The 15,315-nt window shown below is 39.9% G+C and overlaps 1 protein-coding gene across 1 annotated transcript in view; it reads right to left on the bottom strand.

Annotated features, from left to right (window-relative positions):
- Nucleotides 1-3,132: 3,132 nt before the first annotated feature.
- Nucleotides 3,133-15,315, bottom strand: part of THSD4 (thrombospondin type 1 domain containing 4) — a 97,939-nt gene continuing 85,756 nt past the window's right edge. Inside the window, exons 9-12 of the mRNA XM_017827545.1 lie at nucleotides 10,424-10,597; nucleotides 7,726-7,905; nucleotides 4,752-4,896; nucleotides 3,133-3,896 (exon numbers count right to left, since the gene is read on the bottom strand). Of these exons, the coding sequence (XP_017683034.1) occupies nucleotides 3,754-3,896; nucleotides 4,752-4,896; nucleotides 7,726-7,905; nucleotides 10,424-10,597 (642 nt within the window). The 3' untranslated portion in view covers nucleotides 3,133-3,753. The remainder of the gene's footprint in view (nucleotides 3,897-4,751; nucleotides 4,897-7,725; nucleotides 7,906-10,423; nucleotides 10,598-15,315) is intronic.

Here is a 15,315-nt window from a genome sequence, read left to right as displayed (position 1 = left end):
GCCAGTTCCCTGTGCAGGGATGCTGAAGCAGCCCTGCATCCAGCCCATGGCCATACATTACAGCTGGACTTCAAGGCTGGCAGGCCTGCAGGATCCCCCATGTCTCCTGCACTGCACTCCCCAGCTCTTCACTGCCTCCCAGCAAGCCCTTCCCTGATTCAGAGCCCTGGGGACTGAAGGTCAGTCATCAAAGCAAACATTAACTCTGTCTCATTGCTGGCCATTCCCACAGGAGCAACCCTCATGCTTCCACACCATCTTCTGGGAGAGGAGGGGAGAACTCCATGAATTCAGTGCTCTCAAACTTGGCATGTAACTGCACTACACAAGGAATTCTACCTACATATGCTTGAAGGTGACATTGCACAGGAGCTGGCAAACCCTGATGGGCCCTGGATAACCTGACAAACAACTGCACCAGGAACCCTCAGTTCCAAAGGGAAAGTGCTTGGAGACACACAGCCTGCTCTGGATGGGGCTGATTTTGGCCAGCTGCACATCTGTAAACCATGAAAGCTGTAAGCAGCGGGACTGCTTAGACTCTTTAAATAAGCCATCTAACTCACTCTGGTCTTCCTTCATTGTGTAAGGTGAAAAGCTTCAAGGCAAGGAAGCATATTTTTTTTACACCATTCTGCAAGATTTTGACTGATGTTAAAATGTCAGAAAAAGAAACTGAAGCATTTAAAATCAGAAGTCTGCATTATTTCTTACTTCTATTGGGTTTATATCTGCTCTAAGTCTACTACATTCATTAAAGCCACCTTTGACTTAGAGCAAAAGTAAAATCAGGTCCTTCTGCAGGCATCACCCTAAGTGCCTAATGGCACTGCTCCATTAAAACAAACACTTGCTACAGGCACAATTCCGAAGTGTGCTTTGCAAGATGGTGGAATCTTAGCCCAGCACCTACTCTGTGCAGACAATATTAGTACATCAAAGTGCTGATAAAAAGGGCTTATTAGTTCATTTTGCAGGAACGACTATTTTGATAATGCTGACACACGAGATGATAAATGATTAAGTTCAGCAGCATTCTGGCAGTTTTCTTACCATTAGATGTTTAATTAGGTGAAATGGTATTTTTTGTTATATCTGATACATCTGAAAACTGTCTCTTTACTTAAAAAACCAAAAAATGTACAATTTGTATAATCATAGCTCACTGCATTTAATTCACAAAGCCGTACCTATTAGGTGTGTTACAGGGTTACACTGCTATGTGTAACCATATATTCTTTGATATTTAGCTGCCAAGAACTCTGTTTACTTTAGTGGCAGCTTAATAGAGCCTACAAGATGATCATCTTTGTCAAATAACCTCATGGCCATATATTCCAGCACAAAATAACATATCTTATAAAATAGGAGGATCTCATGTCTGTGTGCTGAGTCACACACAGCCAGAAGCATGTGTAAGATAATTTTCCATGGACTGACTGCAAACCTGATTAGCTCTCTGCATCTCCTCTGCCTTGGGGTTTTCAGGAAGCCTTTTTATGGAACAGGTATTTCCCTCAAGCTGACAGGATACACTTCCTTGGGACAAAAGAGATAACAACAAAAATTATACGATGTATGTCAAAATTTGCTGCAATGAGATACACAGATGAAAATCTGTATTTAGAAATACTGGATTCCAGAGTTGTTTACACTGCACTGTCTCCATAACATTCTTTGGTCGAGAATCTAAGGAATATAATATCATCACAAATCTATAAGTTATCTTCATGGATAAATCTTCATAATACAAGGGAACGGGACTGTAAAAGATTCATGAACTCAGAAGTTTTCTAATTAGCATTTCTGTTTCTAACAATTTTATATAAATTATTTACAGTAAAAAAGCCTAAGCTAAGGTGTACAGAAACAGCCAAAGACATGATTGGTTTATAGTCACAAAGACTAACTTCAAATTCTAGGGGAAACACTTTTTCCTTTAATTTCCTTTAGCCAAACAGTGGTAGTTCATCATGTCTAAAATATATTTATCACGAGTGACCGAATCAAAAAATTCAAAGGTTTGTCTCAATTCAAGGCAGCTTTTAGACTACAGGAATTCCACCTTCCTGTGGCTTCCAGCACAAACCCTGACGTGACCAGAACCACACCCAGCAACCTTTCCCTCCCAGAGCTCCATTCCCTTTCCTCGTCCTCTCCACCAAAGCAGTAAGAAGAAAAGAACACACAGTGAGGCTCAAACATGGTTCTGCATCAGTAGCAGGACATCTTAACCACTGTTATATCACATCTCTGGGAGTGACTGAACATGATTGTCACGGCTGTTTTTCAACTCAGACATCAGGCACCTTAGAAAGAGATGCATAGTTGAGCATCACTAACTTACAAAAAATATGCTGTAATAAACAGCCGAATAAGCAGTGGTGTTCATTTTTTTCCTTCAGCCTTATTTACACATTTGAAAGACCTCTCAAGCAAAGGCTAGAGAACCTGCAGATAATGCAAAAACTGATCTGCCCTGCACAGCACACCCTATTTGCTTTTAGCAAGTCCCAAGGCTGAGTACAGTAATTGCAGAAATGAAAAATCACCACTTAAATTCAGCTCTTAGTCTGCAGCCATTCTTGAGTAACAGAAAAGGAGTAGTATAAATAGATCTGTGTGATGAAACATTAAGTGAAAAAAGGCAAATATGTTGTAACAACTGATCAAAACCTGAAGAATGTCAATAGCCAAGATCTCTTGACAGATACTCAGGTACTACACTCACACTGCTGCCTGACACCACGAGTAACACACGACTACAAAGCACACAGGCCTGCATCCTTTGGTGGTGGTTTCAGAAACTGGTGACACATCCAGACTAGGTCTGGACAAAGTACTTTGGTATGGTAGTTGTTAAGCAATAGTGCAGAGACAAAGGATCAGGCAAGATCCCAGTTCACTGAAATAACTGTCCTACAGGAAAGAGACCTCGCCCAGGGAAACAATCACTTATTACATCAGCAAAGGCTCTTCACCTCTCTGCTGAATGTGTCTCACTGACAGATGGAGCTGTTAAAGACTTGAAGGGCTAGACATTAGTGTCACTCTGGTAGGTAATTATTTTAAAATCCATACAAACTTAGAAAAGTGTATCTTCAAGAGTTTATGAATTAAATATAAAGGCACTTTTTGGCAGTCAAGTGTGTATATATTTACTGCCTGAGGACAGGACATTAGTTAAAAGTACAACTGAGAGAGCTTAACAGTGACTCTAATTATGAATGGACTGAAGTAATTAAAAACATAATGTAGAGTGCTAAGAAACTGCTGACAAATGGGTCTTCAAGGGTCTGGTTCTTTGGGAAATAATTTTTCTCATGTGCATGTTTCATTGATTTAGTCATCTAATTTAAGGCAGTCCAAAATACCAAGTAAAAGTAAGCACTCAGAAAATAATGCAGCAGCTGCATCCATACTGGTCAACCACCTCCAGTAATTGCTGCAATTGATTCAGTTTTCATTCATTTCACAATATTAAGGCTGGTATGTTCCTTAAATAATTATCTGATGAGCAGGTGCAAATAACAGTATCATTAGCAACTAATGCTTGAAAAAGATCACGGTTTTACAACAAACAAAAGAGATAACTGCACAATAACTGAAAGGGTGTGAGATTTAACCATAGCCTCGATGCACTCAGCAATACAAACCCCCCTCTCTAAGAAGCTAAGACTGCTGCAGTCAAAGCAGTAACACTGTTCAGGCTCCACGTGCAGCCCCACACGGCTGCTTTGAGCAGAGTGTTTGTTATCTGCGGCCCAGGAACCCCGACTGTCTGTTTGCCACACGGGTACAGGATGCACAACAGGCTGTCTTGTAGTAGGTGTAGACACAGAGCCTGGCCTGAACCACCACATTGCAGTTGTAGTATTTATCTTTGCAGTTCTCATCTGTGGAGGAAAAAGGAAGAGACAAGGAACTGAAGAAAGAAGTAACGGAGCAACAAATAAGCAATCTCCTTTCTTTTTACCACGTAAAATCCCTTGGATCTGTATTTAAACATTCCTTCTCAGGTCAAAATAAGCTACCTATGCAAATAAGTCAGATTATTCAAGATTTTATACATTATAATAGAAAAATAAATAAGTCATGAAAGAAATGTACCCATGCCCAGTTCCCCTGGTTTTTTTATGTAGTTATCTTAAAGTATGTTGAATAATTCTCAAGTGAAACTTGTTGTAGAACACTAAAACTGTTTCTAAATTATGTATCTTCCTCTCCTTTGCCATTCTCATTGCTTTTAAAATCAAATGTGTAGGAGCTGAATGACTAATTCCAAAACCAAATTGTCTGCATGTGTATATTTAATATATATATATATAAAAGAAAACTGCTTAATTGCACTTAATGTCTTAGTTTAATGTTGTTGGTTCTTATAGAACTTGTTACCAAATACATATCATACATGATCCTCTTTTTGTTTTAAAGACTCTGCCAAGAGAAACCTTGGAGAATGCAAGGAGACAGCAGAAAAACACCCTGTATGTAGCATTTTCACAGAAGCAGACCTCTCACATTCTCAGCAACTTCAAAAGTAAGCCAGTTTCTTACATGTTACTAGGAAAACATTTTAAGTCAGAAATGAAAACCTACTTTTACAGCACAGAAAAGAGCTGTATTTTGTGTAAAAATAAAACTCTGTACTCGACAAAGAAAATACACTGTTAAAACCTCTTCAAGACTACTAAATGTTTTCTCCACTAGATGGAGATCCATAGTTAAAGCAGAAGCTGCCTCTTCCTTACCTATTTCAGGGACACAATCTTGGGTGTTGCAGGGTTCTTTCTCTTCGGGTTTCAGCTGTGGGTCACACTGAGAACTGGCTGCCATGTCATCTGACAGACACCGGACCTCCCGGACCCGAAATCCTCCTTCACAGGATTTGGAACACTGAAACAATTAAGCTGAAGTTCATGAAGACAATATGAGATGTGCAAATACAGAAAGAAAAGAAAAGGGAACTCTGAAGCCAGACCCGGGCATCACTGGAGCCTTTTATCAACTTCACCACTAGAGTTTTTTATTTTCTATCTATGAAGTCCATAATATACAGGTGCAATTTTGCTAAAGATTCCAAAACGGTTTTGACCACAGGAGGAACAACTGGACAAGTAAACGTGGTGACACTGCAACTGACAGCAAGCCAGGATAGTTCCCTTTCTGAATTTATTAGTTAGCTTCTTGCTTCTTTAATTAGCCTTCTTGTTCTCTGCTTATTTATACATATCTCCCAAATCTACTCTTTCCACAATGTTCCCATTTCCTACTTTAAGAACTCCCTGCACTGAACTTTACTACTTGACTGCACTGCCCTCCACTGCCCTTTTGCCCTTTAATAATACTCAAGCAGGAATAATTTTAATTGCCTTTTTTTCTGGCACTCAAGTATTTTTCACCTCCTGCAACACAATTTTACTAAGCATTATAGGTTTCTTTGAAGGAGCACAGAAATACTTTCTTTTGATGTCCAAAGTCTGTTATGAAGCCAGAGATTTTTGTACTTGCTTGTCATGGTATTTTTAAAGCCAATTATTACACATTTCTGCCCATATTGAAGCAAATTCCCTGTTGACCTCAAGAATTTCGCCTGAGTGAGGTCTTTGAGATTTGGTTCACTGTCCAGTTTGACCTAATGCTCACAAACTGAATTACATCTGGGTAATTTATAATGATTAAAACCTTAACAGCCCTGAACTAGTAAGAATGTCTTCTTTCTGACTTTTTTGGCATAATTATTTCTTTTCCTAACGCTGCAGAAACAACTTATCATGATCATAAAATCAGACACTGTAACAAACTGACCAAAGTATTCTCAGTATTATATTCTTAGACTGCTCTTTCATCTTTAATACAACCTTTCAAAAGGGCAGCTCTGGGGCACTAATAGAACACCTTTTTTTCCAGCATTACTCTTGTTACATGCCTATATAGAATACTGTAATTATTCCACAGGCAGCAATAAGAGCTTCAGTTCAAGTTTGTAGAGATCTTAAGCACTTAAAGTGGAACCAAGACACCCAACAGACTGCACACAAACCCAGCCATTTGATCCCCCTGACTGAGAGGCCGTGCCATTTATTTTAGGTCATACAAAAGGTCTGAAGAGATGAACCTGACAGTTCCCAAACCTGGAACAGGGGCTTTGGGTCAGCTCTTCTGCTCCCAGCTAACCCCTAATCCTTTCTCTTCAGGTCTAACAGCAAGAAATGCCACATATTCTGTTGATAACTGTAACAATATAGAATAGAATCATAGAATAGTTTGAGCTTTGAAGGCCACCTAATCCAGTCCCACTGCAGTGAGCAGGGACACCTTCAGCCAGAACAGGTTGCTCAGAAGGAGAACTGAAACACAGTGTGATTTTGTAAGACCTCTGCTAGCAGGTATTTCTTCCTACAGTGAAGATGGTCACAAAGGCTTAGACCTTTGAGGATTTCTAGATGCCATTTCTCAGGAAGGGATCTCTAGGGATCCCTAAATACCTCTCAGATCCTGAGGAAGTCAGCACCTTGTTCCTTGTGCCTGCAGAAAGCACATATTCTCACTTGCACACGGACTCTGCTGCCTTCAGTGGAAGCAGACAGTTCTATCTCCTGTGGCTGCACACCCACAGGTTCACAACTGAAAATGGGTTTGCTAAGGGGAAGTTATTTAATCTAAACAGTTCCATAAACAATCCGAAGAATTTCCAGCAACACCAAAGAACCTGTTTTGATCTGCATGGCTTTATTCTGAACTTGACTTGGATGTTGCTGTCAAATAAGCACCTATACCTGCAATTAAGGGAAAAAAACCAGGATTCCCTTCAGCTGATTTAGTTTGTTAAAAACATTCTACCTCCTTTTTTTCTTTCTAGTGCTGCCAGCAGGCCAGTCAAATAATTGAGCATTTAGCAAAAAGAAAAATCAAAATAATTTCTCTCTCATGTCATGTGGATGAGATATTTCCAAAGGTTCCTGACCAAGGGAACTCGAACTAAAGGCATCTGAGTTACATCCACATTTCAGAGCTGTCATTGGGAATTTGATTTAAGGCTCAGACAAGGGTCTAAGTTACTGCATGAGATATGATGTCATCTCATTCTAAGATGACAGTGAACTTCCTCATTTTCATGTAGGGGAAAAATGCTGAATTTTTTTCTGGTAAAAATCCACTAAGCTTTATTTGGTATAGGAAATGATGGAAAGACAGATAAAACTAAAGCATTTTGTGGCACACTGGTCAGTGCAGTTGGTCCACTTTCAGGGGAAACTGAAGATACATTGAGTTCTACATTGTCTCTCAATAAAGTTCTAAGTATTACAGTGAAGAATTTACAGTAAAATATTATGGCAAAACTGACTTTAAAAACCAAATACATCCCTCATTCTTTATTAAATGCCCCTTAATTTTAATGAAATCAGAGATCTGAAAGGAACTTCTCAGTACACATTGCCTCATTATAAGGGGCAAACCAACTTTATAAAACAGGAAGATTCTTTGAAGAAGAGATGAGTGATGAAAAGACAACTATGCAGTGTCTCCTTCTGGTCAAGGTATTTCCCAGTTTTCCTAAGCTCCACTGGATAAAGGGTTTACTTTCTTTTTAGTGTCATTCCTGTGCAAAATAAAGTCAGTGTCATGATCAGTGGCTTTATGCAAATGATGCTCTCTTTCAATATGAATGAAAAAAGCTGTATCAAAACAAAATAGAGACAGAGGAAAGCATGAGAGACTTACTGTGCTCCATTCTGTATGAAACCACTTAGATCCACACGGTTTGAGGTAGCAGGATTGCTGGATGGGAGGTTTTTCCAAATAGGAACATTCATAGGGGTCCAAAACATCAAAATTACCTTCAGTTTTCCTAACACAAATGACTTCTCTCTGTTGAGTTCCACTGCCACATTCAGAAGAGCACTGCATCAGAAAACAAAAGACAAGGGGGGGAATTTGTTATTCTACTCATGTCCTTCAGCTTGCTTACAGAGTAACATGTTTGTTCCTGAAATAAAATAGCACACACCCTTGCACACATATATACTCGCATTTTAAGTTAATATTCAAACAGAAAGATCTGGGCACCTATCTAGACACTAACATCCAAAATCCATTTCCTCACTTTCATATGTTTTTTTCTCAGAAAAAATGAGCTTAGCTATATCTTTCCTTCCATCACTGGCACATGACTTGAAGAGAAAGGAAAAAGGCAAAGTATTCCTTAAGATCCTGCAGTAAGATTTTTCTCTCTCAGAGTCAGAATAGCAGCCTGGATAAACCTTGGGTTACTATTATTATTTGTATGCAGTACTAACAAAGCAGCCACTGGTCCCAGTTAAGTACCAGTACAAGAAAAAGCTGAAGGATATAGTAATGATTTAATTCATCAAGAGACTACTGACTGTGTCAGGTATTACATACTTAATTTTTTTATTTTTTTATTTCATTTTAAATCTTAAAAATGGCTATAGAAATTAAAAAAGATACTTCTGTGAATTTTTATTCCATGTGGTACCACAGATTCAAAACATATTTCTAATTATTTTAATGAATAAGGACTCTAAGTATATTTTTGGAGAAATGTGAAAGTGTCGTTTCACCTGTAGCTACAGAAAAGAAAGTGGCATTTATTTTTCTAATCAAAGGAGAAGCATAACTCACTTTCTCCATAAACTGCTTCTCGCTGAAGCAGGATTGTGTGTACTGCACTGAACTTTTGAGGGTTATAAGGTTAGAGCACAGTTTTGGAGCTTTACAAAGCTCCACATTCTGTGTTGTTCTTAGAAAGTGCCTTGATCTGCCAGGGTGTTATTTTCATGTTTGCAAGTATCTGTGTGATGTAGTGTTGGTTCCAGCTCTGAAAAGCAATTTGACTCACTTGGATTCTTACTGTCCATTTAAAGGTTAGGTACACACACAGTACTGTTCCTGGCACTTGTAAAAAGGCTTTTAGAAGATGATTCCAGCAACATACGGGTTTCTGTGTTGCATAAAGGATTATGATTTTCAGAAGGCTTTTTCTAGCCTAAACCAATCATATGTTACCAGCAGTGGGGATTTTACTTATATTTTGGGTAGAATTTACAATCCCTTTACCAGATTCCCACAAAAACCTTGAGCTGAACAAAGAACCTTAAGATAAATGCAGCCAAATAAATCCAGAAGTACAGTAACTGCACTTTGTTTAACACCAAACATCTCTGTTGCTGCTCTGTTTAGTGGTTCCTCCAGAAGACAGGCTGTGAACATCCAGCCTGAACACCCAGTGCTCCCTCCTGCTCTGCTCTGCTGACTGTCTCTCTTCATTTGGATATTTAGAAGCCAGGATTTGATGCTGTCAGACACTGCTTTCAGATGACACACAGCAAAGACTCTGTACCTCTGGTGTGCACCGAACAATTCAATCTCATGCAAAGAAAGAAGGTGAATCAGCCTAAAAGACCAGGGAAGTTTGGATGCCTGTACTGAACACCTCTCCTGGGGCAGCAAAAATGGATCCAGAGCTCCCATTCAATCTGCTGGAGAGGTCTAAGTGACAAGCCTTGATTTCATCTGCCATTAGAACTGCAGATAAGTACTTCTGAAATGTGAATTTGTTCTTCTCATACAATAAAAACAATTATCACTTACACTCAGAAGCATTAGCATAGCAGTAGCCCTGCAATCTCCACCTCAGCTGTACCAGTTTAATTTCCAGCTCCTTATCAGCTGGAAGGGTCTCAGAATCTGCAGGGCAGTGAGTTACCAGCCCAGCTCCAGCCAGGGCTGGCACCAGCAGTCTCAAAAGCTCTCCAGGCTGTGCCAGAGCCCTCAGCAAGGGACAGAAATGCCCGGGCACAAGGTGACAGCTCCTGAAGGGCTACTGAGATGGGGATAAAGGGAAGAATTTACCTTGAGGAAAGAGCATCAGGATACAGGCCACTAACCAAGTTTGGTTCTTTTGCTTGTTCTAACAGAGGCATAACAGTACTGAAGATAACTTTTGGGGTTAACCATTAGTTTTTGTCTTATTTACTTGGAAATCCCATATACATATATATATATATATGTATATATTTCCCTGCATGCATGCATGATCACAAAGGCTCTGCTTTAAAAGATGCAAATCTGTTGCTTTAGTGTTCTCCTGAATATGCTGAGCAGCATTCTGTTATCTTCCATTTTATAAATACATTGGGTCAGGAGATGAAAAATAAAAAAAAAAAGTACAGAGAAGAGAAGAACAAAATCTTATTTTCATCAAAATAAAAAAAAACAACAGCAGGTGCTGAAAATTATTGAACATCAACTGAGCGAAATACAGGAAAAAATACCCAAATATTCCACAGAGATGCAGAAATACCTCATGGCACACATCTTTATTGCACAAAAATACGAGTTTTAAATTAAAATACCAGCAGAAAACCAGTAGGTATGTCAGATATAGCACTTGGCTCACCTGTGTCCAGCCCCCAGCAAACCACTCCACTTTACCAGCACAGGGTCCATTATTACAGGGGGTCGTTTCCGAGGGTCTGTTGTTGCCACAGCCCTCCAGAGGCAAACTGCTGACGTGGTTGGTCATACAGAGCACGGAGCGCGTGCGGATCCCGGCCCCACACTCTGCCGAGCACTGCGGGCAAAACGACAATTAGTTTATGTGAAGTCACTTGTTTTTACTTGTCATTCAGCTGTAGGAAATCGCCTCACAGTTTCACGCTTCTGAAAGCACAAGCAGTACCTGTCTTTACAGTCAAAAATGAAAGGATTAGTTAAGAAAGACATCTCTAGTTTTACAGCTCTGTAATAGCTTTCTTATTTTTCCTTCCTTCTTCCTGCCTGTAAATTCTTTCAGTTTTCATTTCATTAATCTTTTTGCATCCCAACTGATAGCTCTGAGAACAGATAATTTCCATAAAGGGCTTTTCAGACAGCAGTCCTATTTCAGCCTTTGATTTGTTCTCTGAGTTTCTCCTCTGACCACTTCAAGCTGTCAGCCAGGTGGATCTCACACTGCTTGAAAGGGCAAGAAGACTCTGAGGGCTGTGGCACTGGGAGTAAAATGACTGTGTAGCACATCCTGGATGTTCCACAAGTTGACAAAATATGACAGCACAACTGAGTAGAAAAATATAAATTTTTTTGACAGGTGGTTTCAAAAGATTGAGGTAAATCCTCAGCAATTAACTGTCAACTACCAGTAGTTTTTGTCTAACCTGTTTCAATTGTAAATTGTTAATTAGTCTTAGAAGAGGTAGCCATAGAATTTTAGGTACATTCAATATTGCTTTTTAATGCTATGACTTTCCAGTAACTAACATTTACCATTCTCAAAGTTCCACTGCTAAATTCTGAAAGCTCTTACTAAATAGTGATATGCAGAGTCTTATGTCACATATTCAGAGACTGTATGCATGTCATCCATAAATCATACAGGATAAATTCCATTTTTGCCCGTAGAGTTTGCTCTTTTATCTACTGCAGCAGGAAATCTCTGATATTCCACTGTTCTAGGCAGCATCAAACTACTGACATCTAAAAACCAGAAATATGCCAAGGAAGTAAGAAGTTCCTGTGTTAGACTGTTCTTTTGTTGCTTAATTCTTTCTTACTCTTCCCTTTCATGTCTGGACCATTAATATAAAGAAAAACCTACATGCAGCTCACTAAAAGATATGTATATAATGGAATTTAAACACAGCAGTTATATCACACATGCAAAGAAAACCACGAGTAAATATGCAATCTATGGGAGAAAAGGATGCATTTGATTGCTATTTCAGATTTTATGTTTAACATACCATGAAATCAGGAGAAACTGTGTTTTTCTTCCACAGTGAACACCACATTCCTTGTGGATGAATAAAACTCCGCATTGGAGCACTTTTATTAAATAAGAATGATTCAAAAAGCTGGTAATCAGACACAGAGTTGACCACAGCTTGATTTGGCTGCCACTGGTAATAGTGTCAGGGTTCACTTCCAGGAGTTCAACTCCAGGACAGCAGATGCCATGCCAGCACCACTGCTAACAACAAGGTGAACAGATACAGTCACTCATCTTCTCAGGAGGGACCAGTGACTGAAAGTACAATTGGCTGTAAACTGCTCTTTACTCACTGAGCAACACTGGTAACCTGTGTGAAACATCTAGTCATGTTACATTTATCTCACAGACACAGAATAGAAAAATGTTTTTCCTATCAGCAAGTTGATTCCTTTCACAAGATGTTCAAGCAGGACAGCAAAGCTGTGCTGAAATGGAATGCCTACAAAACTAACAAGTGATTCAACTCTGTAAAGCAAATTTTTTAAGAAACAAAGTACAGTTTTGGAAAAACTAGAAATTCAGGTTTCCTCCTTCATCTGCAAGATCAAGTAATTAAGCTTTGCCTAAATGATGCCTATAAGTAACATAATGAACCTTTTTTATTGGTGATTCTGTGAAAATAGTCCACTTTCACCCAGGTATGTAAAACAGACCTACCTCCTCAGCAAACCAGATTTCATGGCTAAGGAGGCCTTTTCAAAGTGGCAAAATCTTGAAAACACAAGAGTGATGTAAATGTGCCAGTAGTGACCACTTTCCTGTTTAGATAAACTGAGACTACACTACACCCATGGCAAACAGCCCTCTCTCAGGTAACGTGGCTTTGCTGAGCCCCTCTCGATGGCCACCACTCAAACCACTGTGCAGAAACACATCTTGTGGCTGCTCACCTTTCATCCTTGGCAAGTATATTCAATCACATTAAGCACAGAGAACCAGATATATACTCTGTAAATACTTTTCTTATTTCTAACTAATTTTCATTTGACAACATAATTTGCTTTTCTGCTTTGCAAACCAGAGCTGGGAACAAGTTTAGCCTATACAGTCATCCAGAAAACCTCCATAGTCTTACCTTTTAAATGATTATGTAGGAACTAGGCTTGCATATCAAATAACAAAGGAAATACCAAATGGGAAGGTATAGGGTTGTCCTACCCTCTGCTGCAATATTTAACTACAGATTAACTACCCTCTAAGAATTTACAAAGCAAACTTCAACCTGAGTGTTTCATGTTATGTATTTGTTTTTTTATATTTTTTTTCTTCTTTTCAGTAAAAATCTTCTATGTGAAAGCCATGGATTTCCAAAGTGCAAGGCAGGGAGTAGGGAGAGTTTGGATAATGAATCCTCCCCTTTGGTTTTCACAACTGACACACCCACTACTTTCAATTTGGTGCCATTGATTTGTTGCATTAATACATAGCAACTGCCATAACCTAACATTGTGAAACATGAGGAACTTTCACAAGCTGCAACTTTATTCTGGTCCTATTATTAAAGATATTTTGTTTCACAGACTTGTTTTAATTGGCACAAATTCCTCAGAAACCTCTGTCTGTGTTTTAAGGAGTCTGCCATTTTTCCTCTTCCTGAGGTCCTTCCCTCCTGAGTTCAATTTCAGAAGCTTTCCATACCCATTAAAAACTAAAAATAAACTCCCCTCATTCAGGGCTCTGATAGTTGTCAGAAAACAACTGAACAGCAGTCCAGGAAAATAAGGCTAGTTCCTGCAAACTTGGAAAACTGCAAGTGGAAGCCTGGATTTTTGTCAGAGCTACAAGACATGGGTATAGCAAAAAAAATCCTCTTAAACAGTGCCAGTTGCCCATCACCAACGTGCCAGCCCCACTCATTACCCTTAAATGGGGCAACAGACCACAGGAGAGTGGCAGCAGGAATTCTCCTGGACCTCCAGAGCCCTTTCACTCAGGTCTCAGCATCACTGCTGGCATTAATTAAATTTTTAAATAACAACCAATTGAGTCTGAGTAAAACATTCCCATTTGAAATTGTAGGATTTCTATGTACCACACTTTAACCTTCACCATCTTAATTATTTCCCACAGGACAGTAAAGATTTTTATCAGTCATCCTCCTGATGTTACACTGCTGCAAAAAATAAAAATGAAGATCTACATTTCCAATACATTTATGAAACTCCTTAGCATTATTTGACCTACTCTGAGAAAACACATTTCAGAAGGGATTTTGGACAGATTATGTAACCTTTGTTTTCCCAATAATTAACTCAGACTTGTGTTTCAGAAGCTCACTTCTGGCCACAGTTCCAAGACTGGGGCAGATTTTCAAAGGATGTAAAACCACTGAGAGCTGCCTTGATTTCTTAAAAAACGAAAAAGAAAGGGGTGTGTTGTAGCAAGAAATATCCTCATGTATTGCCAGAGCATTTTCTGATACCAAGATTTGAACTGTTCCCCTTCAGAGTGCATCTGTGCACACAGTAGGTGCTGGATCGGTCTCACACTTCCATGGCAGCCTTCCAAGGGAACAAACATTTTGAAATACAGTCTTAGTCTTTCAGCTGGATCATGATTGCTTTTACATACACAGTTACTTTCTTTATATGCAGTAGGTTACACTGTTGGTACTCACACAATACTGATGCTCTCAGGAGTAGTTAACGTGAGGGAACAGAACAGACTTCCTCACTACTCTGGCTCATATAATAAATATTATTTGCCTTGAGAGCTGTAAGGACTTCTCAGGGCTTGAGTGCACCAGAGCAGCCTCTCCTGGGGCCTCCACCCACACCCTGCTCATGGCCCGGGGTCTCCATGTAACCTCAGCTCTGGTCCATGCTCAGAGATGTGCCTTCTCCCAGCCACAGCCTGGGGTTCAGTGATGCCTCACCCTTGGACTCACTTCCCAGCCCGACCCTGGCACTGCCCCATTCCCACAGACCTGCCCCAACATCCCTGGGCTGTGTCTGACCCCGGTGACTGTCCCTGCACTGACTTCCAGCTTCCCCTTGGCCCTTCCTCATCCCTGTGATGGTGCCTGATAACCTGGCCCCTGGTTTGGCCCTCGTGAGCCCGTCTTGCCAACCTCCCTGCCCTGCCAACCTCCCTGCCCTGCCAACCTCCCTGCCCTGCCAACCTCCCTGCCCTGCCAACCTCCCGGGGACACAGTGAAGGCTCCTCCTGCCCTGCAGGCTTGATCTGCTGATCTTCATGTGGAGCAGCTGAACTGTGGCACAGCCAGATCAGCTCTAGAGAAGGAAACACAAATCTCTGCAGGTCTTGGCCCCCCTTCTATCACAACTCTCCTGGCTGCGTTTCATCTCAAGTTATGAAGTGTGTTACATATTCATACATAAAGAATGCAAACCTTCTATTTCCATATGATTTCCACATGAAATCAATGAAAAGGGCTATTTTATCTTGTTTTGATTTTATACTGAAAACAAATAAACAGTGGTAATAAAAAATAATGAACTCTTGCACAAGTTCCATGGTAATTTTTTCCCCTGTTTTTTTTTTCCTTTTTTTCCCCCCAT

The sequence above is a fragment of the Lepidothrix coronata genome, unplaced genomic scaffold (genome assembly GCF_001604755.1).
Source record: "Lepidothrix coronata isolate B3197 unplaced genomic scaffold, Lepidothrix_coronata-1.0 Scaffold140, whole genome shotgun sequence".
NCBI classification, from domain to species: Eukaryota; Metazoa; Chordata; class Aves; order Passeriformes; family Pipridae; genus Lepidothrix; species Lepidothrix coronata.
The sequence above is the reverse complement of the archived record's forward strand: the minus strand, read 5'-3'. Positions and strand labels throughout refer to the sequence as shown.